At 51.6% G+C, this 25,719-nt stretch overlaps 1 protein-coding gene across 1 annotated transcript in view; it reads right to left on the reverse strand.

Moving 5' to 3' along the window:
- Window positions 1–14,798: 14,798 nt before the first annotated feature.
- LOC115318168 overlaps window positions 14,799–25,719 on the reverse strand; it is a 54,779-nt gene continuing 43,858 nt past the window's right edge. Inside the window, exons 2-8 of the mRNA XM_040219418.1 lie at window positions 24,492–24,733; window positions 23,180–23,285; window positions 21,837–22,061; window positions 17,603–17,761; window positions 15,941–16,078; window positions 15,100–15,228; window positions 14,799–14,816 (exon numbers count right to left, since the gene is read on the reverse strand). Coding sequence (XP_040075352.1) covers window positions 14,799–14,816; window positions 15,100–15,228; window positions 15,941–16,078; window positions 17,603–17,761; window positions 21,837–22,061; window positions 23,180–23,285; window positions 24,492–24,733 — 1,017 coding nt within the window. The remainder of the gene's footprint in view (window positions 14,817–15,099; window positions 15,229–15,940; window positions 16,079–17,602; window positions 17,762–21,836; window positions 22,062–23,179; window positions 23,286–24,491; window positions 24,734–25,719) is intronic.

Genomic DNA, 25,719 nt, shown 5'->3' on the forward strand with positions numbered 1-25,719 from the left:
GAGTGAGGCGAGCGAGCGGGCGGGCGAGCGAGCGTAGCTGGCTGTGTCGAGCGAAGCGAGGCGAGGCGAGGCGAGCGAGTGAGGCGAGCGAGCGGGCGGGCGAGCGAGCGTAGCTGGCTGTGTCGAGCGAGCGAAGCGAGGCGAGACGAGCGAGTGAGGCGAGCGAGCGGGCGGGCGAGCGAGCGTAGCTGGCTGTGTCGAGCGAGCGACGCGAGGCGAGACGAGCGAGTGAGGCGAGCGAGCGGGCGGGCGAGCGAGCGTAGCTGGCTGTGTCGAGCGAAGCGAGGCGAGGCGAGGCGAGCGAGTGAGGCGAGCGAGCGGGCGGGCGAGCGAACGTAGCTGGCTGTGTCGAGCGAGCGAAGCGAGGCGAGACGAGCGAGTGAGGCGAGCGAGCGGGCGGGCGAGCGAGCGTAGCTGGCTGTGTCGAGCGAGCGAGCGAGGCGAGGCGAGCGTAGCTGGCGGAGCCACGCTGGCTGTGTCGAGCGAGTGAGCGAACGAAGCCAGGCGAGGCGAGGCGAGCGAGCGAGGCGAGCGAGCGGGCGATCGAGTGAGCGTAGCTGGCGGAGCCATGCTGGCTGTGTCGAGCGAGCGGGCGCAGCGAGGCGAGGCGAGCGAGTGAGGCGAGCGAGTGGGCGGGCGAGCGAGCGTAGCTGGCGGAGCCATGCTGGCTGTGTCGAGCGAGCGAGCGAACGAAACCAGGCAAGGCGAGCGAGCGAGGCGAGCGAGCCGGCGAGCGAGTGAGCGTAGCTGGCGGAGCCTTGCCGGCTGTGTCGAGCGAGCGAGCGATCGAAGCCAGGCGAGGCGAGGCGAGCGAGCGTAGCTGGCGGAGCCATGCCGGCTGTGTCGAGCGAGCGAGCGATCGAAGCCAGGCGAGGCGAGGCGAGCGAGCGAGGCGAGCGAGCGGGCGAGCGAGTGAGCGTAGCTGGCGGAGCCTTGCCGGCTGTGTCGAGCGAGCGAGCGATCGAAGCCAGGCGAGGCGAGGCGAGCGAGCGAGGCGAGCGAGCGGGCGAGCGAGTGAGCGTAGCTGGCGGAGCCATGCCGGCTGTGTCGAGCGAGCGAGCGAACGAAGCCAGGCGAGGCGAGGCGAGCGAGCGGGCGAGCGACTGAGCGTAGCTGGCGGAGCCATGCTGGCTGTGTCGAGCGAGCGAGCGCAGCGAGGCGAGGCGAGCGAGCGGGCGGGCGAGCGAGCGTAGCTGGCGCAGCCATGCTGGCTGTGTCGAGCGAGCGAGCGAACGAAGCCAGGCGAGGCGAGGCGAGCGAGTGAGGCGAGCGAGCGGGCGAGCGAGTGAGCGTAGCTGGCGGAGCCATGCTGGCTGTGTCGAGCGAGCGAGCGCAGCGAGGCGAGGCGAGCGAGCGGGCGAGCGAGTGAGCGTAGCTGGCGGAGCCATGCTGGCTGTGTCGAGCGAGCGAGCGAACGAAGCCAGGCGAGGCGAGGCGAGCGAGTGAGGCGAGCGAGCGTAGCTGGCGGAGCCATGCCGGTTGTGTCGAGCGAGCGAGCGAACGAAGCCAGGCGAGGCGAGGCGAGCGAGTGAGGCGAGCGAGCGGGCGGGCGAGCGAGCGTAGCTAGCGGAGCCATGCTGGCTGTGTCGAGCGAGCGGGCGCAGCGAGGCGAGGCGAGCGAGTGAGGCGAGCGAGTGGGCGGGCGAGCGAGCGTAGCTAGCGGAGCCATGCTGGCTGTGTCGAGCGAGCGAGCGAACGATGCCAGGCGAGGCGAGGCGAGCGAGTGAGGCGAGCGAGCGGGCGGGCGAGCGAGCGTAGCTAGCGGAGCCATGCTGGCTGTGTCGAGCGAGCGGGCGCAGCGAGGCGAGGCGAGCGAGTGAGGCGAGCGAGTGGGCGGGCGAGCGAGCGTAGCTAGCGGAGCCATGCTGGCTGTGTCGAGCGAGCGAGCGAACGAAGCCAGGCGAGGCGAGGCGAGCGAGTGAGGCGAGCGAGCGGGCGGGCGAGCGAGCGTAGCTAGCGGAGCCATGCTGGCTGTGTCGAGCGAGCGGGCGCAGCGAGGCGAGGCGAGCGAGTGAGGCGAGCGAGTGGGCGGGCGAGCGAGCGTAGCTAGCGGAGCCATGCTGGCTGTGTCGAGCGAGCGAGCGAACGAAGCCAGGCGAGGCGAGGCGAGCGAGTGAGGCGAGCGAGCGGGCGGGCGAGCGAGCGTAGCTAGCGGAGCCATGCTGGCTGTGTCGAGCGAGCGGGCGCAGCGAGGCGAGGCGAGCGAGCGAGGCGAGCGAGCGGGCGATCGAGTGAGCGTAGCTGGCGGAGCCATGCTGGCTGTGTCGAGCGAGCGGGCGCAGCGAGGCGAGGCGAGCGAGTGAGGCGAGCGAGTGGGCGGGCGAGCGAGCGTAGCTAGCGGAGCCATGCTGGCTGTGTCGAGCGAGCGAGCGAACGATGCCAGGCGAGGCGAGGCGAGCGAGTGAGGCGAGCGAGCGTAGCTGGCGGAGCCATGCCGGTTGTGTCGAGCGAGCGAGCGAACGAAGCCAGGCGAGGCGAGGCGAGCGAGTGAGGCGAGCGAGCGGGCGGGCGAGCGAGCGTAGCTAGCGGAGCCATGCTGGCTGTGTCGAGCGAGCGAGCGAACGATGCCAGGCGAGGCGAGGCGAGCGAGTGATGCGAGCGAGTGTAGCTGGCGGAGCCATGCTGGCTGTGTCGTGCGAGCGAGCGAACGAAGCCAGGCGAGGCGAGCGAGCGAGGCGAACGAGCGGGCGAGCGAGCGAGCGTAGCTGGCGGAGCCATGCCGGCTGTGTCGAGCGAGCGAGCGAAGCGAGGCGAGGCGAGGCAAGGCGAGCGAGTGAGGCGAGCGAGCGGGCGAGCGAACGAAGCCAGGCGAGGCGAGGCGAGCGAGCGAGCGTAGCTGGCGGAGCTATGCTGGGTGTGTCGAGCGGGCGAGCGAAGCGAGGCGAGGCGAGCGAGCGGGCGTTCCGCCGCTGCTATCATGACCGCTTGTGACACCATGTCGCGGAGTCGAGTGAGACGCAGACGCAGCGGGTTCCAGTCGGCAAGTGAAGTGACTTTATTCAGAAAACATGGAGCTGTGGAGGCTAGCGGGGGCGCGCTATCGCCACGCCTGTCCGTTCTGTTCGCTGCGCGATCGTTTTGGTTCTGAGGAATGGATTATATCGTGCTGCTGCGAGAAGTAGCCGCTACAAAGCCGTTCCACGACTGCAACAGGTAGCGATTTATGGCGGACATGCTAAATACGGGCACGGAAAAAAAATGGTGGTGGCTTAGCTCGGCTATGTCAGAATATACGTAGCGTGAGCTTATGCGTAAAAAATGAGGGGCGCATTATGCTAGCCACGCGAAACTTCTCAACCTCGGCCAATAGGGAGTTTTAGTAGAGCGTGTTTCCCGCTCCGCTAGCCCTCCGCTACGAAGAAACCGCTACTGCGCCTGCGCGCCGATGGCCTTGGCCGTAGAGTTCCGGGTAGCGGAGGGGCTTAGCGGAGCGAGAAACACGGTCTACTAAAACTCGCTAATGTGTGTAGCTTACGCTATAAAAAAAAAAAAAAAATCTTTGCAGTCCGTGGTGTTGCGAGCGAAGGGTGCAGCGTCCTCGGCCGCTTTGTCGTGAGGACAAAATCGACCAAGGAAGCGAGCGAGTCTGCGGATATGACGGATCTCCATGGCGTTCGGTGAACAACGACTCAACAGGAAGAGCTACGGTTGTTGTTATTCATTTTTGAAGATTTTTCCGGTGGCTTTGGCGCTTCACTCATATCGGATTGGCTCAGGGGCGGGTCCAGAACTCCGTTTTTTTGTTTGTTTTCTTATTCTGGAGGGGGGGGGGGGCGCCCTCGTCGGTCCCCCCTTGGATCCGCCCCCGTATTGCCTTGGACAGCTTGGCCGTCAGTTGTATTCAGTTGCAAAAATAATAGTCATTTATTTACAAAACAAGCAACAATTAACCCGTTTATCAATTAAGAAGAAAAATATTTTATTAAGATAACAACGTTAATAAACAAATTGCGAAGAATTGCTTTACAACTCTGTTTTATGCTGGCCTTGGTGTCCGAAAGAGCTGCTATTAGGGAGTTTTAGTAGACCGTGTTTCCCGCTCCGCTAGGCCCCTCCGCTACCCGGAACTCTACAGCCAAGGCCATCGGCGCGCAGGCGCAGTGACGGTTTCTTCGTAGCGGAGGGCTAGCGGAGCGGGAAACACGGTCTACTAAAACTCCCTATTATGTTAGCTCTCGTACCGCTGTAATCCGCAGCGGGTTGCGAACGGTTACTAAAGCTTAAAATGGTGTTTCCGCTACGTTATATATAGCGGAGCTTGTAGCGGATAGCGCAGCGGGAGTGACTGAACGGTCTGTTTGAGTAGCCCGACCCGAGACACAGGAACACAGAAGGGGACGAACATAACACAGAGTTTTTTTTTTCCGCGTCTCCGACGTTGCACTGCGACGCTGCCGCCGTAGCGGGGCGAGTGGTGTTCCTGTCACTCGCCAGGTGGCTGCGCCGTCGCCTCCCCTCCAGTTGCCCCTTGAGGCGTTTTTTTACAAGTACCGACAACCATTGTCGTGGAAACGGGTTGGGGAGGAAGTGGGCGAGTTGGCTAAAGTCTCAGCTCGAAGCGTGGAGCGAAAACTTGCGCTGGGAACTTCCTGGGCTCGATCTCCGCCGCCCCCGCCCGCTTCGATCTGGATGAGTTTCGTACAGGCACGTGTTCGTGTAATCACTGCTGCGTGATGCACGCTAAAAACTCCAGGTTATCGGTTGTACTGCATTAGCTAAATTTTCCATCTACCGCGAAGAGACCGATCACCCGTTCAGGCGTACCACCATCAAGCAAGCCAATTGTTCTCATGGAAACGCGCGAGACACGTGCCATGGGCGGGTGCTCCACCGCCATTCGCTTCCAAGAACACCGTACTTCCAACGGCCGCTCGAGACAAGGGTCTCGCGCACTGGCGCATTTGACGCTACTTGCAATACCAACGCGAACACATCGAGAGGCTTCAGTCCCCTCTTTCGGTTGCCCCGGGCCCTGCAAAAGCGCGTTATCGCCTTGCTCGGCCTTCACCGCCTTTACTTCACAATACTCCTCTCCCAGATCACGTGTTGATTACGCGATTACGCTCTGCGCCCCGCGGCCCGCGTGCTGACTCCCGTCCACTCTTTGTTCTTCGGTCTTCGACGCGATAGCAGAGGCGCAGAGCATCGGCGCTTGAGGCCTCCTGCTCGGCGTGCTTGTTTTTTCAGCGTCGCGTTGGTCTTTACGAGCGGCGGGCTTGCCGCCGCGACTTCGGGGCGCATCGTCTGGCGTTTCGGGATTACTTGACGCCCATCCCAGCCTGGATAGATAGAACAACGTGCACGGTTCCGCCCACGCCGCCAAGAGAGTCGGAAAACTGCCCCCGCTCCTGTCGCCATGCCGCTGTACGGGAGGCTCGAGCCGTTCGAGGGAGATGGGTTCGCCTGGCCAGTCTACAAAGAACAAGTCCACGTGTTTTTCCTGGCAAACGACACACCCGAGGCGAAACAGCGGCACGTCTTCTTGGCCAGCTGCGGGACCCGCGTCTCACCAGTCTCCTGCTCGACCTCCTCAAACTGGCAACACCGCACGTGAAAACGCTGGGTGAGCTGCGCTCGCACTCCCACTACGCTCACACTTCAGCCCGGCTCCGTCCACGCTTATGGAGTGGTTCCGCGTCGACAACCGGAGCCGCCGGGACAAGGAGACCCTCGAGCAGTTCGTCGCTGCGCTACGAGGGTTAGCGAACACCTGCGCTTTCGGCGACCAGTTGGCAGCGCAGGCGATGGAAGCCGCAGCAAAGGTCGCCAGCGTGATAGCGCGTGCGGCCGGCTCGCCGTCGACGAAGACGCGGAAGCGGCGGTGAACAAGATGGAGGCAAGGAGCGGTGCCTGCAGCCGCTGCGGTGGTGCGCACTCCCTTTCACAGTGCCAGTTCGCCCAAGCACAATGTTTCACGTGCGGGACAACCGGGCACCTCGCACGTGTGTGCCGAGGGGGGAGGACGAGCGGAGACCAGCAGCAGCAGCCTGGTTTAAGCCCGGGTTCCAGCCAAGTCCGCGGCCAGGTTGGCCATCGCAAGAAAACGCGGCGGGGACGAGCAGCACCAGGTCCGGGTCCCTCTTCCACGTCGTGATTCGCCCGGGGTCCACGTCGTGGCCGAGCAGCCGCAGATTTGCGACGTGTGACACACCACCATCAGTGCCACCTCACTTGATGAGGGGAGTTAACTCGCTTTAACGCCCCTCATCAGCTGTGGCAGTAACATTCCGGCACACAGATTCTCCACCCTGAACTCAAACCGCCAAGACCAAACCAATCTCGCTCGGAGTCATACCGCCGCTTCTCGGCACCGTCTTTGTTGTTCGTGAAGACCCGGCTGTTGCTAGTTGAGGTGGTGATATCACAACACCTTCCGTGTCACCTCTAGGCTCTGGGAGTTCGAATAATTTCTCAAACCACTAGAACGTAGTCACGAGAGCGTTTGAAACGCACACTGCACCGAACCCAAACTAAATCGATGAAAACGGTCGTTTTTACATATCTTATGTGTCCCCTTCTTGAGACATTGGCGAAGCGCACGCAGGCGCGCAACTGTTGATAGCTGCCGCGCCGAAACGCTATCTTCGGCAAGGCACTTTTTCTTTCGTTGTTCTTGGCAGCAGCCGATAAAAGTCGGTCGCGCCTCCGCCGGGTTTGTACCGTACTTCGGAGTTCGTCTCTCGGTGAGCCTGGTTGGGGTTAAAGAGTCCGTCTGTTCTACTTCTGGAGTCGTCGTCTTGCCGTGGCCTGGAACCCCTCTCGGCCGAACGCAACAGCTGGTGACAGCGGTGGGATCGCAGATCTATACGGGAGCGCTACCGCAGCGCTCCGGCAGCGGTCGGTGGGGCTTTGGCTCTTGCTTTTACTTAATAAAAAATTTGGAAAGGCTAAAGAAACGAGGTTCGCATGTCGCCGTATTGGCCGTAAAGACCGGGACGTCGAGTTGGATTTGTTGGGATGCGTCGGTTGTTTACGCGGGGTTGTGGCGGCTGGAACGCTTCTATCTCACGTAGATAACGAATTCAAGGCCGGGACTGGAGCGTCCCGTTCACACTCTTGCGACCGAGTACAACTGAGAGAGTCGAGATCTCTTACAACTTCTTAAATGTTTCTAGAATAAGGGAACACACTGACATTGTGGCGCCATCTATGCGGTGACCCTAGAACTGCATTTCACAAAAGCGAAGGTTTTGCGGGATTTCCGAGGTCAAATGTGCGTAATACCCATAGAAAGGCTCGTTTATAACATTGACAAAAGCTTTTCGAGACAAAAAAGAAAAGATATTGCGCGAGAAATAAAAAAAAAAAAAAAAAAAAAATATGCCGGACCGCCGAGTTTACACTGCTTCCCAATAGATGGCGCCAGTGTGTTCTCTGTTTTAAGAAGTTTTAAGCAACCCAGGCAACCCAGGTTTAAGAGGTCGCAAGCAGTCGCAAGAGTGTGAATGGGCCTTTATCGTGAGAGGAAGAACGAGAAAAAGAACCGACAGACAGTCCGAAGGAGGCAGACGCAAGGTTAGGCCTGTTCATTTTGCCGCCACTGATTGTTTACTTTTTTACACTGCTCGCCGCCGGCGTTTTTACGTAGAATGAAACAAGAACATATTAGGCAACGACTGTGCAAATGATGGTTTATAACCCTTTTGTGTTTAATAAAGTCGTACCAGCAACCTCAGCTCTACCGATGGCAATCCCTGTGCGTGCTCCGTCGTTTCGAGGCGGCCGAAAGGTGACGGTGGCGAACACGGTTGTCTACTCTGACATGGGCTCCCTGGTACGGATAATTTTGCCCAGTCCGTGTCGCATGTTATTTCTGCAGTTAAGCTGTAACAGTTGTCAGCGGTCGTCGGAAAGATGAATCGGCTGAGGCGTGGGTCGGCTTGTCAAGTTCGAGCAGCGGCCATTTCTAACGGCCGACCGTCTGTTCCGGGTCGGTTAGTCGAAGAATGCGAGTCCATCTTCGGTTCGTTGATTCGAAGCTGGTCCCACGGAGCAGAATTTCGCCTGCCTGACTACTACAACGTTATCTCAATCGCCAAACTGACTCGTGACAACATTTTGACGTCACCCCTAACTTTATTATTTCAACAGCATAGCTCGAACTCCATCGAAATCCGTAGGGAAAAACTCAATCCCAACATCACACCACGTTACCAAAAGGGCAGCCAATCAGCGATCGATGGAGTTAACTTCATCGTTGAGTTTTGCGATCTAGCATAGACAGACAGATCGTCCTCCTCCCGAAAAAGGCTGCACGGAGAACTACTGCTGACCGCTCGACGATCTCCATGCGTCACACGGAGAGATTGCTCATATCTGGCGAGAAGAACGAGAATCCGCTCGGCGAGCGCGCGCCGAATGCCCGCTATTTGCCAGGAGAAGGGGCTGTTAGATTGGAAAGCAGAAGCATCAGAGCATTCCGGGAAAGGTTGGTTCGTTCATCTCGCTTGAAAACGAATTGACGTGCAATCTATTGAACGACGGTGCGCCGGTATCGGTGTAGGACATAGACGGCTTCTGTCTGGCACTGCAAGACGGAGGCACAAAAATCTGACAGGTTCAAGAGCTCTCTGCGTCGACAAGCGGGTTCAAGATTGTTGTCTTTACTTTAAATCTGAAGAGTATGCATGGCCAATAAATAGATCGGCACAGAGTAACATTCCACATATGTGCTCGAAGCTAGTCTTCAAAACTTCCAGGTGTTTTAAAACGTTGGTAGAAACTTGATGACGTCGCCGTCTTTTTGTTTTAGAGTTTGCCGCTCCACGCGGGGGCCTAATTAATATGTCTCCGAAATAATGTCGGCTTCTAGCACCCGCCTCCACGAGATGCCGGGTTCGTCATACCCGAGCGATCGGAAGGAGCTCCTTCGGTTTATCGATAGCTTCGGTGTGTCGCGCTCCTCTACGCCATGCGCCGTTTAGTTGCTGCACTCGGAGTATGAAGCTCAGAGCGTCAGAGCAGGAGTGAAGGAGCGCGGACTTACGTGCCCAGTCGATACTGAAAATCGCAAGCAGAGTCGGACCAAGTAAATCAGTCCTAACAAGTCGGATGGCCACTGGAAACAATGATAAACATCTTGTATCTAATCTTTACACCGAGCCTGCTTAACCCAACCAACCCCAAACTTAGAAATCTTTCGAGGTATGCACTCCTCATCGGAATTACCCTGCCAACGTTTGGTCAATGGGCCGGTGTCATCTGGAGGAGCAGACGACGAGAAAAAACGTTTAAAAGACCAGACGACAGTTCGAACGATCAGGCGGCCGTTTGAACTTAAAGACGCACTGAACGTAGTCCGCAGGTGGTCCGTACAACTTGACAGTTTTCCCGCGTTCATGCTGGAACAAAACAAATCAATTTGATGACCAGAAGTATCCGTGAAGTCAATCCAAAGTGCTTCCTGCCCAAGCAATTGTGGTCCGACGGCGTCTGGTTTTCCCTTGTCACGGCGGGCAAGGCGGGCCCGGATGCAATCCGCGTTGTAATTTTTTGTCAAATATCAACAGGACAAGCAACGAGGAGGTTGGCTTTAGCTGGAACGGCGTTCCGTAAGTTTATGTGCGGTTAGCGACACCGTGAACGCTTTCCCTGCAGCCAAGACAGTGGCCATTTAGCACGCCGGTTCAGCATGGCAGGCCACAGTGCAACAAGAAAATGACAATTGAAAGCTCTCACGCTCTTTATTTCCTTTTAAACCGTTTGGACACGTAGATGTGGACAACTGAAGATGGCACAGAATGAGAATCACTGAACAAACCTTTTGTTTCACTATGTAACACTGTAGAAGAAAAAAAAAAGGAAACATCACGACACAAAATTGAGCAATATGTGTAGATGCATACAGAGGATAACAATTGTCACCTGGCCTTAGATGAGTTGTCATCTCCTTGCTATGGCAGTTACAGAACGGGGATCAATGTATGCATATGTTAAGAACAACGCCGCGGCATATGGCAATGATACTTGAAGAAAGTTTGCGTCGTAGTCATAAGTTGTACCTCTTTTTTTTTTAAGCTTATTCAGTGGTGTCTGTTGGTTCTTCAGTGAGAGACCTTGCAAGTGCGGGAAACACAACAGATTGTAACAAAAAAAACTAGATGCACATTGAAATATAGGCATTATTGTGATCACTAACTAGTGAGCAGTAATTGCTGCGCTGGCCAAGTGGACCTTCGAGAGGGGAGACAGATGTTGCCATACTCTCGACACAACAACTTAGTGTCTAAGAATACAGTTGCTATTTCACTTGAGGATTTGGCACTGTCCTAAGAGAGATGTGGACAGTTTAAAGCACTGTAGCTGCAGCCTCAAACAACAAACCCGTCTAGAAAAATAACCCACAAAAACAACAACTTAAAATTAGCACAAAAGGCTTCGCAATCTTGTATGATTGGTTCATGGAGTCACATATTTGCAACAATGTGAGATCCATAAGCTACAACACTTTTGCCTCGGGCAATTTGAACACCAAACTAACACATGCAGTATGATCAGGGAAAACAGTCATTAAAAATGGAACGTTTATATCAATAAAATTTGGTTGTGAGTCTGCGCTGTGTCTGCCTTTCTTGATCTTATTACTTTACCCTGTGAATCCTACAAACTTTTGACTCCGTTTTTGTCTATTCCAGCATGCATTTTATTATAGACTGCCCCCCAGTCAGTGCAGACTATAATGACTGACATGTTGAGAACGGCAGGTGGTCCTTCAGTCACCCCCACCCAGCGCGATTGGACGTCTCCACGTGCGGTATTCTCGGGTTTGCACAACATCCCACCAGGCTCCAGCTGGGACCATCGACACTCCCCGGATACAGCCCAGAGGGATCCCACATTCCAGTCCTTACTGCCCGGACACGGGCAGTGTAAATCAGTGCTGCGGGATTGCCACTCCAGAGTTGGAATGATTCCGGAATGATTCCGCACTTTCCCGACCACGGAAAGGAATGAAGTGGGGGCAGTATACTGGGGGGAATGGAATGGGAATGCAATTAGATGCATTTTGCCCGGGATTGAATAGAAATTGAATAGGGTCGGCTGATGGCACAGTTTGCTAGCTCATAGAAATGGCTCTTGAAACAGCATTATTGCATTGGAGGTGACCGACGGCTTGATTGTCTCACTGGTTTAATGATCATTAGAGGATGAAAATGGCAGCGCCCTCAGTAGAGCAAACAAAACTGAATAGTTGTAGACGGACAATATGTCGTTCCTGGTGCCGCGAGACACGACAAAGCGGCTGTTGCAGTCGCGCGATTCTCATGTCGCTTTAACGAAGGAGTCGAACCAACAACCGGAGAAAAACCGTTACTTTTAACTGAACCAGAACAAAACTGCAAATGAAATCGAGCATTTGATATTAAGCCACAAATAGAACGGAACCGTAATCTCATGTGGCAGTTACCGGCTCATTGGAAACGGTTTGGCTTAATTAATAGTGAATTCCGCGCGCAGATCTCGAGCGCTCCAAAAGCGCTCCATTTGGAGCGCGCATATTCCGCTCGCAGATCTGGCTCAAGTTGGTCATCTTCCGCTCGTAGATCTCTGGCAGCGGCCGCTCCACGGAGCGCCCCAAACTCCGCCGAACTTGCTCTGCGGGTTTTCACGGATCTCTCCGGAAGCTGACAAAGCGGCCCACGTGATTTCCGTCTAAATCGGCGGTGCGCATGCGCGGCGAGGTTGGGGAGATCGGCGGGCCGGTCGGGTCGTGGAGTTGGATCTGTTCGGGTGCGTCGGTTGTTTACTCTGGATTGTGACGGCTCGAACGCTTCTACCTCGCGTAGATCAGGGATAAAAAGCCGGGAATGTGGAGCATGGCAAATCGTAAGCGCTGACGTCTGTGATCGTGAGAGGAAGAACGACAGAAAAGCCGGAAGCAGACGCAAGGTTAGGCCTATTCATTTTGCAGCCAGTGATTGTTTACCTTTTTACACTGCATTCCCTCGGCGTTTTCCCGTGAAATAAAGCAAGAAGGGGGTTGGGCAACGACCGCGCAAGTGATGGTTTGTTACCTGTGTTCATTAAAGTCGTACTACAAATCTGAACTCCACCGCTGGCAATCGCTGCATGTCCGTTCCCCGCCGCTTCGAGGCGGCCGAAAGGTATGTGACGGTGCCGAACGCGGACGTCTTCGTTATTTGTGACTGCGCCGCGGTACGTATAATTTCGCCCGGCCTGTGTCGCGTGTTACTTCTGCAGCTAAGCAGTGACAGTCGTCACTGGTCGTCGGAAAGATCAGCCGGCTGAGGCGTTGGTGGGCTTGTCAAGTTCGAGCAGCGGCCATTCTGTACGGCGGAGGGAGAAGGGGTGGGGAGGGGTGTGGGGGAGGTCGCTCCAGAAATGCAAGTTTATCTTCCCCTCGTCGATTCGGAGCGGGTCCCACGGAGCGGAATTTTGCCTCCCTCGCGGATTTTGGAAAGCACTCCAGATCTACGAGTGGAATTCACCATTAGTGTGAGCCGCGCCTTCTTGAGGGTGGCGACGCGAAGTCAATTAAATATTCCTGACGGTGGCATCAGCGGCTTAGTTTGACTAAACAAACGGCAGCAATGAAATGGTGACAGCTCAATAATAATGAAACAAAATAAGCATATTTCATGTCTATGTGCATCACGAACTCGCCTGGGCTAGTATATGTGGTGGCGTACACTTCTATTCTTTGTTTTAGGACGGACCGCAAAGGATGCTACAAGTCACCAGAGCCAATAATAGCTCGGAGGGTGTCTCGTGTCCTACTAGTTGGGAGGATCGACGTGGGGATCGCTAAGTCGCGAGACTAGAAAGTGTTGATTGGCCAGTGTAGCTCGTGGCGTCCATCGCAGTACATCGTTAGATGAAACAGTACATCTTACTGACGAGCGGCTGAAGTGCCATTATTTGAGAGTGCGCGGGTGTGCACAACTTTCTGTTAAGCAAAATTCCTCAAGGAAGAAGAAAACGAGCCTAAACATAACAATAAAACCAAAAAATTGACGGCTGTCAGCGCGTTTGGTTTGCGGTGGCAAAATCTGTAGGCGCCGAGAGGCGAAGCCGCATTACTGCGGCGCCGATGGCCGGGACGTCGCCCAAAGTCCTGGACGCTGCTTGAAAAAAGTTTTTTTCTGCGTTTTCAGAAACAACAAGCCGCCTGTTGTCGTTTATGTTCTTTTTGTTTTCACAGTCTCTCGACCGCACCTCGCTGTCTTTCTGCTCTTCAACTCAGCCGTTCGAGCAGGTCGTTCGAGCGTACGATGTGGGTATAATTTGCCGTTTCAACCTGGACGAACATCCCCGGCGTGCGGTCGTGTATCGACTGCGTGATGCCCGTTAAAGACCTACATTCAGCAATCGTACCGCGTTGGCTAAATTTCTTGTCTACAGTGGGTAACAATGTCGTCATAGTATGACGGACGAAACTCCTGTTGTTTAAACAACTATACGACTAATTTGTTTTTCAGGGTAGTTTGCGAGTACTGTGCATGCTACCGTCACGACTCACGGTGTCACAGTGCGTGCTGGATGATTGACTTCACATGCGAGTATTGTACTTTAATAGGGTTTCCAAGTGCCTGTACAATGACGTAATTTTCATATAACGGCATTTCCATTAAAAGGTAAAGACCACAAAACTAAATTAAGCACAAATTTGTTTTCCTTCCCTCGTTTCTGCAGCAGATCTTCCGATGAACTATTTTTTTAATGCAGACGATGCGGTGATGAATTCGCCTTTTCTTCTCACTGACTGGAAGTTGACTGTTCTTTTGTTTCTTGAACCGGTTTGAATTGGTTCACGCTGGGTGGAACCGGTGACCGAACCATTATTTCAAAAGCATCACTGAACCAGAACGGAACCGGAACAAAATGCAAGGCTACTGAAGTCTCAGCTTTTGAACCCATCCGATCTTCTAGTGTTTGTATTGAACACAAATAAAGAATTGGACGGAATATGTTAAGAAATAGCAAGCATTGTGCAGCAAACGTAAACGTTCACGTTTTCAGGCAGGCTTCATAATATGGTGCTACACTCTCCTGTGATGGCACTGTGTAGCGATTGCACTTTGTCAGCGGTTTTCTTTTCTTGCCGCAGTGCATGGAGATTTGGGAAAGGTATGCGCCCTGAAACTGAGGGAGCGGAGAAGACGAGAGCGCGGGGGGACGTCTGAACACCGAGCTCTGATTGGAGAGATTAGTGGGTAGACCAAGAGCTGTAGCTGCCCTCGTCTTCACTGCAGTCGTCGAACCCGTCTGAATGCCAAAGCTAAAAGCCAGACGCCGGCATTCTGCGTTCTGATGCATTGTGTAGTGAAGACACAGGCAGCTAGCTTTAGGTCTAATCACTAATCATTTCAATCAGAACTCGGCGTTCTAAAGTCACTCTACTCTCATCTTCCTCAGTTTCTCGGCAGATACGCGGCGTGGCTTGGAAGAACAAACGAGCGGTACTGTTGCGCAAATATTCGAAGCCTTGGACAAACTAGACATTCTTAAGGCCTTATCAGACAAACAAAATGCTAAATATGTATCTGTAAAGTATAACAAACGCTTGAAAAAAAAAAGTGGTTTTCAATGTTTGGCGTTTGTTGCCACTCACGAGCCTTTTGCGCTAGATCGCGCGATCGATGTTTGCAGTGACACCAAGTGCCCCAAAGTGCTTTGTGCGACCACCCTTCGGCTTTCTAGAATTAGAGCTTTGAGGAAGCATTCACATGCTTTTTCACTCGTCTCCGCGTTTGATAATGTCAACAGCTTTGTGATCCTTTTTTTCCAGTAACGCAGTGTGGCTGTCAGTGGCTGGCCATTTTCCTCACTTTTGGGAACTAGAGGAATGAAACACTCTGGAATGGAGTTGGAAAGGTTCCCATTCCGTAATACTGGTGTAAATAAACTTTTTTTTTCTCTCTCTCCAGCGGAAGTTTTCTGTCTTCAACAATGCTTCGGCATTTCGCGAGCCTCACGCGTGCATGCGTAGCCAAAGCACCACGGAAGGCAAAGGACCCGTCCTGGAGGTCGAACATTCGAAAGGGAGCCAAACAAAAAGCGCCCAGTGTTGCCGTGCACGTGTGTGCGCGCCGCCGACACCAGCCGCTCGGGGGAACTACGAAGAAACAGCCCACTCACCCTGACGAAAAGCATCCCTTGGTTGTCGGGGTGCCAATATTGCGCGTCGTCATTTGCCGCGACCTGGCTCATGACAAACATCTTGAGGGAATACGACGAGAGATTCCAGCCGTACGAGTCCCTCATGGCCTGGAGAAAAATTCAACAGTCACACTCTCGTTCGCCAGTCTGGCACTGCGATCTGACAATTGAAAATCGGCTCGCTTAGACGTGCAGTCGAACGCGATGAATGGGAGATGGCACTACTCGATCCCCACCAAATTTGACGGGAAAATTATGGCATCGTGTCATGCGACACTGACAGCCCAATGACATGACACACCATATTATATGACACCTTTGTGCTACGTGACACCAAACGGTCGCATGGCAATGTGATGTCTTGTGACACCGTGCGACGCCACGTGAGAATGAGCTGTTGGACAAACACGACCCAGAAAGATCCGCGGAGGGTTCCCAAATAAAGCCGTAATTTTAAAAGTGCCGACTCGACAAAACAGATTGTCTCGAGTTCACCACTGCGACATAACGAATGACCGTCGACTTCATTCTTTAGGCAAACTATAATCTAAATTGTACAAAAACAAAAGAAAGAAAAAGAATGTTTTTTGTCCGTGCCCCCCCCCCTCCCCCAAAAAAACATCTAGACCCACTTAGCCTCTCATTTCCATAGGGATATTTCTTTACTCAAATGGTGATTATTCTCCTTATAGTGCTAACAAACACCAAACAGATTGCAACGCCTTTCAGTAGAGGGTGCGGCGTCCCCTTGCCAAAACCATGCAGCTAAGTTTTCGTCTACAGAGGTCCTCTCACGTACATCTCAGAATGTTCACGGTACCTTGAGTAAGCGAATGATGGGCTTCACACAACCCTTGTCTTCGATGAGCCTCTTTTCGATGTTCGGGAAGTGCAGCCGCCATAGGTGGGACTTGGGCATGGACATGGGAGGCTTGGGAATCAGGAACCAGTTGGAATCCTTCCGTAGAGAAGAAGATAGAAAAGTGAACACTAAGATAACGAGGAACTCTATGCAAAAAAAGTTAATGCGAGAAAACAACAAAGCCTCAGTCCTAATCAAGAATGAGAGAACTTAGAATGTCATAGTCGGTTTCGTCTAAAAAGAAAAGTTAGGTAAACTGGTCGCTGGGCTATTCGAATCTCAGCCAGCGATAAGCTCCACACAGGCACGTAGCCAGGGGGGTGGCCCGTGGGGCCCGGGCCCCCCCCCCCCTCCGAAATCTTCGATTTTGCTAGGACCTCCTCTCCCCCCTCCCCCTCATACAGCATTTTGTCATGGGCGGCTCCCCTCCCCACAAGAAAAAAAAAATCCTGGCTACGTGCCTGGCTCCACAGTTCCAATTGTATGGCGTGTGTCATATATTCTTATCTCTAGTCATGGCGTCATCTTTCATGCCCCCTGGTCATTTCTGCGTGATTCTCTGTGACTCATAATCTCAGGGAAGGTTGGCTCCTACAGGTAAGAATAAAAGTAGGTTATGTATGGGCATGACCTGCGACTAGTGTTTTGGTCACACATCCAGCTGCTTTCCACCTGTATGATGAAAATAATCTCCTCGAGAAAGGGAACAAGGGGACAAAGGGCGAACACAAATCTCCGAACATAGCAAGGTGACTGGTGCGTGACCGAAGAAATCCGCCAGCTCCTGGATCGCACCAGGGACCTCTCCATTTCCAATGGAGCACTCTACCAACTGAGCTAACCAGGAGTTAGACGTCAGCAGAGCAAACGGGTTTTATCAACTGCCACTAGTCTAACACTAAGAAGGTCGAACAACTTGCACTTTTAAGGTTGTAATCGATATGGAATTACATGGAAATGTGCAAGCGAGCTGGACAAGAGTGCAGAATGTAATACATAGTTATGAGCTACAAAAGTGTTTTTATACCTTTAAAGAGCGTTGAGAATACTAACTCATCTTTCTGAAACAGCTTATTTCCAAAAACGATCAGTTTCATACCAGAAACAATTCTTTGATTGTCATCATATCCGTCACGGGGTGACATGGGAAAATATTCTGTCCCCAATCGCCTGCTGCCGGTTCAAACATCTCCGTGTTGTCTGAGTTGCTCGTCCGTTTCGAGCCAGATGCGATCGGAGCAATTCGTGTCGCACAAGGGAAAGCCGAGGGAAGGGCTCGCCTGCAACGCCGTAATTACGGGGAAAGTTGTGTCGTCTCAAGCGGGCCTATGGGCGCCCTGCCCCAGAGGTTGCCCATCCCGTTCTTCTGGCTAAATATCTATAGCATCGTCATTTTAGACCAGATCGCTTGCACCTTACATTCATTTGCATTATCAATCCCATCTGTCTCTCCAAAAAAGATTACTACAAAAGTTGCACGACCGTTTAGATGCCTTCCCGTTGTCGAACCCGCGTGTCTGTTTTTATTTTATTTTTTATTATTATAAGGGCGGCAGTCGAGAGCAATGACAAAGCTGTACGCATCCAGGACTAAACTCAAAATGTTCTACAAATGCTCACCTCTGGTAACATATTAGCCATCCAGCCTTTCTTCTGAACGCCTGTGGGCCAACTAGGGTGGCGAAATTCTATCACAGGCACGAGGTCCACGTCAATCTGGTTGCCATCTTTGAGTTTGATATAAAGTGTCACGGCAGGGCCGTGCTGCCTCAGCCGTATCTGAAAAAGGAAAGGTAAAAAGAAAAATCCTCTCCCTCCCTATTTTCTTTACAAACGGAAAATCCTTAATGCCTCAATAGCCCACCTTCCTCTCAAACAATACAACTTTAAGCCTGTCCCAGCTGGAAATTTAACTGCCATGCATGCATAACTCCAGCCAAAATTTCAAAGTCACACACACACAAAAAAAAGACAAGATAAGTTTGTTATGAAAACCCTGCAGGGCCGAAGTCTGGTTGATGCAGGTGCGTCCAAGTGTGATAGACTATGTTAAAAGCGCGTGCGACCACTTACGATACGATAAGAGACTGCCACGCCATCTATCGGTTTCGGTAGACATCCAGGCAGCATTCACATATCTTTCCTTCACCAAGCACTTGAAATAATTGTTACAATGTTTATATGGCGTTTAGTGTTTACGGTAAATATTTTAGGCCCCAACAAATAATCCGCAAACACTTTTTTTTTGTACGGGGAAAACCGAAATTCCCTGATTCAGACCTGCCCTTGAATAGGAAAATCCCTGGTTAGGGGGAATGAAGTCCCAGATAAACATTCCAATTATCCAATGGGGATTTCAACTCGTTTTAATTGGAACCAATTGGTGTTTGTGGGTTTTAGAGAGAATCACGGTTGCAAATCGGTCTCACCGATTGGAATAAGTTTTCAAGTTGGAACCTGAATGGGTTCCAAATTGTTTCGTTTGGTTCCCATTGGCAGTGACCAAGTTGTTGTCCCAAAGCCTCACTGGTACCAATGGGAAATTCGAATTCGAATCTTATTGGAATTTTCAACTGGGATCTGTCGCATTGTTTTTCGTGACCCCATACGACTGTTGTTTTCGTTGAGAACCACGTCCCTCGCCCCGGGCCCACCGTCTCCTGCTGTCAGTACGGCATTGACGTTTTTTCGAGTATTTGGGTCACGGATGTAAGTTCCATGGACCCTGGGAGGGGACACATATTTTTAAAGATATTCCCCGATTTCTGACTCGGATGTTATAAACACAGATTCTTAAGGAGACAGTAAACCCTAGAAAAACACTTCCAGTTTGAAAAAAAGAAATACATCCCCGAAACACGGAAGCTGACAGTAAAATCCCGTTAGGCCCGCTTCAGACGGCGTAATTTCTCCCAGCAACTTGACGTCGCAACGCCAGCGACACGAGCCGTCCGCGTTAACTCGCCGCTACCAATTGCTGCGATTTGCTATCATCACCATTCAATTTTATTTTTCTTGCAGTATTTAGATGCACGGTTATGCACTACAAAAGTGTTTTTATACCTTTAAAATTCGTTGAGGACACTTATTCATTTTTCTGAAACAACTTATTCCCCGAAACGATCAATTTCAAACCAGAACCAAGTCTTTAGTTGTCATCATCGCCGTCACGTGAAAATAATGCGTCCCCAATCGGGTGCTGACACTTGAAACGTCTCCAAGCTGCCCGAGTTGCTCCTTCGTGTCTAGCCGATCTGAGCAGTTGGTGTCGCAGTAGGGAACGCTAGGGGAAGTGCTCGCCACCAACACCGAAATTGCTGGGAAAGTTGTTTTGTCTGGGCCTAAGGGCGCCCGGCCCCGAGAGATCGCCCGTTTTACTGGCTAAATGTCCGTTGCATAAAAATTCCTAAACATCGCCTCATCCTCGATTTTCACAGGTCATCACTTGATGTCCCAAGTGAATCACGTCAACCGTGTGATCTGAACGCCCAACATTGGTGTTCGCGCTTTTTGTCTGCGATCGGCGGGCACGATATTGGTATACGCGAGTTTGTAGCCGGTGTCTGCGTGTTTATCGCGCCGTGAAACACGATTTTGTTGCATTCGCAGTCTGTGGTATCCCTTCCCGCGACACAAGAGTTCGTAGCGAATCCCCGCGTGTTCATCGCATTGTGAAACACGAATTTGCCGTGTCCCTAGTCTGCAGTATCAGTGACTATGGGTGGCATTCACTGGCGGCCATAGCTAAGCTCGCTGCTGCTGAGCATGTGCTCACGGCCAGCTTCCACAGCGCTTCCAACACGTAGATTGCATAGACCAGGGGTGGCGAAACTGCGGCTCGAGAGCCGGATGCGGCTCTTTTCTGGTCCAAGCGCGGCTCCTGGATCCCTCGTAAAAGGACCCCCCCTTTCGCCCCTTTCCTTGTTTCCCCAGGAAAAAAACAACGACAAAGGATTTCAGAATAAAGCACACTGCAGCTTGCAGTTTGACAGCCTTGTACTCCCATACGTACAGTCGTACAGCCTTGTGCCCCCATACGTACCGTCAGACTCTGAGGAAAAGTTAAATTTGCCCTCCACCAACCCCCCCCCGCGGCTCTTAGAAGTTCCGTGGTTTTGTTTGCGGCTCTTAGGCCAGGCCAGCCTGGCCACCCCTGGCATAGACCATCAATAATGCATTCTTTGGGAGACCACAAATAAAGATCTATCCCAAACATGAGATGTGAGCGGTGACCTCAAATACGGCGTCCAGTGAATGCCGTCGGTCTCTTATAGGTAGTGCCTAGATTTGATCTCGTATGTCCGGCAGAGCCTTCAGTCTAGCAATACACAGGGCGGAAGTGACTTCCTGAAAGGACGCAGTGACGCACGTGGTCACGTGACGTGTTCGCAGCGTTGGATTGGCCGAGGTGGCTTGTAGCGTCCGCTGCGATACGCCGTGAGGTAGGAATTAAAACACCGTCACTCGGCTTATTTAAAAATCGCCATGTACCTCTCGCTGCCTGTTTCTATGTATTTGCGTATTTCTTCGGCGATGCGGTAAACATTAAACAGATTTCTCTGTGCGTTGGCCTCGAATCTTGAAAGCCACTTGACCCAAAGATTATAAATATTTTACCTTATCTGAATAGGTGGTATAACTACGGTCTCACAAACTTTCACCTCTGCATACTTCGCATAAAGCATAACAAAACATAAATGTCTGCAAAAGTTAGCATTTCGATAGACGCTTTCAGGCAGCTGTTCTTGGGCGCCGCCATAACCGACCTTCAGTTTTTGTTTCCTCTTATTCCGTCGGCTCCACTTTATCATTACCACAGCAGGACAGGTTATTGCCATTTTAAGTTTTACTGTGTCCTTCTTCCAGCGTAGGCCCTTGTGGAGGCTCGCAACGCCCGCTTCAGTGCTTCGGCATCTCGGTAAGACAAGAGAAGGTCGGCTATGGCGGCTCAATCTAGCGCGCGCGGAAAGCGTCTATACAATGCAACCCACTTGTAACGATGATGAGAAAACCCAAAATTTTATTCGTTAAAATCGTCGTATCTGAACTAGAAACTGATCGTTATCGGCGGTATATTGTTAAATGTGGTATGGTCATAAGTGGATTGTACTGTACGACGTTTCATCTTAGGACAGACCGCAAAGAATTTTGCAAGCCGCTGAAGGCAATCCAATGGCGTGCGAGCCTCACATGACCTTTCAGAGTAACAGCAGTGACGTGTGTGGTGCGAAGTCTCGGGATGAGATAAAATTTAGTTAAAAAGAAGCTTTTTAATATTGAGTGCCATCTGGGGGCTCAGAAAGCGGTTTCACTTTCAACATACTGATGGTGGTCATAAAACTGCAGCTTATCGGGCACCGTCACCTTCGCACGTCAGTAGCACGCGAGAATAATCCATTCTTGATTTGTTTCGGTTTCCATTATGCGAACACAAGAACTGATCCATGAGCCCCTCGATTCAATTTATGCCAGCAAAGGGAGCCAAACTGGTGCCAAGAGATTGGTGGGACCAGACCCCGAAATAAACGCTTATGCAGCCATTTTATTTAATTCGTGCTTTTTGTTATACTGATATCTCGCACGTACAGGCCTCGAATATGTCCTCCACTTGCTAGTACATTCTTCAACTTCTTTCTTCATCGGTCTCAATGAGTCCGCCATTAGGTTGGCATACACCGAGATGATGATGGTGATCAAAGTTGTTACACTGAAATTAGCAAAGGCAAAAAGGGTCTATTGGGTGCGTCGAAACCAAGTTTCGAGCTCTAGAGCAAAACAGAACGCACATAGAAAAACCGACTCGTGCCTGGTGAAATCCGAGGGCCCAACCACAACTGCCGCGGACACCCCTCACCTTTTCAATGGCCGAGCAGGGCCCAGAGGAGACGACGTAGGTCCCGAGAACAGAGCCGAGAACCGATTCGAGCCACCGCGTGACCCTCTCTGGAACGAGCCTCCTCTCGCCATCCATCAAATCCAGCAAGAGCGGAACCCACTTGGCGTCTCCTTCCCGGTGCAGCCTGTCCACGGCTGCCGTACTGACTTCGTAGCCGACGTGGCCGGGACATCCGTCCGACGCCTGGAAGGTGCGATTGACGTCGCTCAGAGGACGTACCTGGTACGTAGTTCCGCAAGGTACGGCCACTGACGACGTGAGAAAGGAAGGGATGAGCTTCGCTTGTCTCGTCTCAAGCTCCTGCTTCCTACCTTCTACAATGCTTCAACGTAATGTGCACTTCGAGAACGCACGTGACGCCAAAGCACTGTGGAAGGCATGGAGCATGTGCTGGAGGTTGGGCATTCGAACAACATGCCCTGCCGTTCTCGCTCTGTAAGGGACTCAATCATAATCATCACCAAAGCGCTCGTGAAGGACTAGCGACGTCCTACGTATCCTGCGGTATGCAATCTTTCCTTTAAAATATGAAAGACGTTTACAAATCTCTGTAACGCGAAATTAGAGCACAGATCTTGAGGAAAAGGAGGGGAGAGTAAGCCCCTCTTCCTCCTCGATGACTTTCTCTCCTCCCACAGTTTCCCCGCTAAATTTAGCTGAAAAGTTGATGCCAGGCGACCGCAACAGCAATTCAATTCCCCGCTAAATGTGAATTGAATTGCTGTTGAGGTCACGTGACGTTAATTTGCCTGCTAAATTTAGCGCGGTTAGGCCGACACCGCGACTCCCGGAACCTGGCGCCTAAGAGCTGCGCTCTGAAAGCACGTAGCTCGCCCTTGAATTGGGTTCTTTCTTGTCCTTTTTCTATCTCGAAATAGCCTTTCAGAAAGGCGACTTAGTCATTCAACAGCAACCTGACTCGCACAAAATGAGACAACCGATTCTATTGAAGCCGACACTTGATTTGTCAACTGCCATGTTGTATCTTTCTGCAGACTGGTGCAATAATGTGAGACAACGGGTTAAATATTACTGTAGGGTAACCTGCACTAACACCTAACTGCACACACACAAAAAAAAAACATTTGAAAGGACAGGCCGATGGTCAATATGTTGACTCAATAAACACGCTAGTAAGTGATTGTCCCCTTTTTATATATATTAAAAAAAAACGTCTGTTTGGTTGCTTATGACCACGAATGACTTCACCCCCGCTGCTTTAATCCCATGATACCGTCAATATACGTAAAAAATCAATTTATAATAAACGATGGTTGTCACCGGTGCAGCTGCAAACTTACGATGAATTCGTCCTTCTCGAAAGGTAGGTTCAGCACAAGGTCAACGTCAAACTCGTCTGCCTTTTTGATCCGCAGCCCGTCATAGTAGCTTCCGGTGAATTCGCACCTGGGAAGCAGCACATAGAAATATGAGCCCACACGAATGTTAGTGGGCTCTCAATCAATGGTTCCCACTAGTTTTTAATCCTTTGACAGTTGTCGCCGTACATGGGGCGGTGATTTCATATTTGAAATTTCCCGCACAAACGCCATACCATGTGCAACCCGAGAGGTGTACGGTGTTTATAAAAAAAATTGGTTTGCTCTGTATGTTTATACAGCCTTGATGGAGATACGCCACGACGGGTAATCGGTCTCTTAGCCGTAGATGAGAAATTTAGCCAGTGCAGTACAACCGCTAACCTGGGATTTTTAACGTGCATCACGCACTAGTGATTACATGAACGCGTGCCGGTACGAAACTCATCCAGATCGAAACGGGCGGGGGCGGTGGGGAATCGAACCCAGGAGGTTCCCAGCGCAAGCTTTCGCTTCACACTCCGAGCTGAGACGCGTTATCCCACTTGATCCCCTTGTACGGTGTTTTGCTTTGCTGTTTCTATTTATAGTTTCAAAGTCGCTCATGTCAACTGTTCGGACGATAGTGGCAATCGGAGCGCCGGCTATTTAGGTTAAGATTTTTTCACACTATTCAATTATAAGTTCAGATGATGAGAGATTATCAGCCGATGAAGAAGCTTTGTAAAGTACCTTCGGTTCAGAATCAGAGATCCCCGGAAGGTCGCAGACGCTGGCATGTCAAAGTGAAATTGAATGAAAGAAAGGCGACATTGCCTCCTCAATATTCGCATTTGATGCTTCTCAACTGGAACAGCTTGCAAGTGCTGTTTGTGCTCCCATTAAATAAGATATAAAAAAATCCTGCACATTGATTCTTTCTTGGTCCTCCCCTTGAAAAACAAAAATCTTTTCTACAAGATTTCTACAAAATCTTGTAGAAAAGAATTGCGAAAGGAATTTAAGAAAAAAAAAAAGTTAAAAGGTCCTCAATAACGCACGCAACGTTTTCAAGGGCATGGGAACCAGAGTGTTCCCTATTTAAGGACAAACAGCTTTATGAAGACTACCGTATTGAGTCGAAGGAAAGAAGTTCTATCCTTCTCTTCTAAAGAGAATGCTTCTGCCTTCTCAACACGAGAAAGCAGACACTTATTTTTGCATATTTTAGCTTGCAAATGAGGAGGCTTTGATTATCAAATTGCCTAGTTCCACCGCCTACCTAAAGCCCACTAAAGATGAGCAATTCCCTCACCTCTTGAAAACCAGATGGAAGAGAGGATCCTTCCGCTTCATCTGAACTAAGATGTCGTCCAACAGGCTGTTCAGAATGGTAACATTGGTGGCGGTGACTTCGCTGTTCAGCTTGAGCGACGCATAGATCGACTGAAGCTGAGGCTTCAGCTTGGCGTTCAGATCGCTCTCAGCGTGGTCGAATGGCAGAGATAAACTTACTGTTAGGGGTCTACCAGAATTGGGTTCGTTTTCTCTGGTTCCCTGCACAGTGACATAGCAGAGACAATTTTAGCGCACTTCTAATTGAGGCGGCCATCCTGCCCTTGGCGCACCAGACATCCGAAATTGGCCACGGTAAACCTAGAGCCACTGAATGATCCAAGAGTAGAAGAACCTCACATGCTTCGGTTCGGAACGGCGGAGCAGTGCTTGAATATCGACGGCTACGGTGTGGTGGCACTCTGCAATAAGATTGAGTAGGGCAGACAAACCATAAATAGCCTTCTTCTTTTTTGTCCGATCGCCTTCCGAGTTTCGTCGAACTCTGAATAAATGTACTGTACCTCACCACGTTTTCAGAGTTCTAGTACGCGCACGTTTTTTTATATCTCGCTTAGTTCCTCTATAGCGCCGAGGCGCCCAGCCACGTCCGATGTCGTGCGGAACTCGGAGAACATTCACTGGCTCTAGGGGAAGTCACGTGAGGGACGAAAAATCCGCATGTTAGAAAGTGAAGCAGAGTTTTCTGAAGAAGCAAAATGTAGAGCGCGAAGCAGTTGGGTGGCGTGAACCGTGAACACCTGCTCAAAAGCGGCATGCGCTAATGGCTCGCACGCAGCCTATTTCAATGGCGCTTTCAATGTATAGACAAAAAGGAGTACTGTTACTTCAAAAACCACCAGCTAATGGCTCGTGGTTTTTGGAAGTACGAGCACTTCCGTTGCGTGAAACATCAAGAGAATAGTGGGGTTGACCACAAGCGTGGCTTTCCCAACTATGTTGGAACAAACTTACCCAAGTTTTTTTCCAACCTCTAAAATATTAGTCGAAGGCATTTAGGTTTGCTGTAAACGTGTCATATCTATGTTTATATGGTACCATAGGCGAAGCTCTGTCCACACAAATTTTCACCCGAGTTTTCTTCTTTGCAAGTGTCATGCCAAGCGGGCATGACGACGAATTGCCTGCCGTTACGCGATTACATATGTCGATATCGCACGGAGCAGTCGGTTCGTCAGTCAACTTAT

This window comes from Ixodes scapularis, unplaced genomic scaffold (genome assembly GCF_016920785.2).
Source record: "Ixodes scapularis isolate PalLabHiFi unplaced genomic scaffold, ASM1692078v2 PGA_scaffold8__174_contigs__length_109621045, whole genome shotgun sequence".
In the NCBI taxonomy this organism is placed as follows: domain Eukaryota; kingdom Metazoa; phylum Arthropoda; class Arachnida; order Ixodida; family Ixodidae; genus Ixodes; species Ixodes scapularis.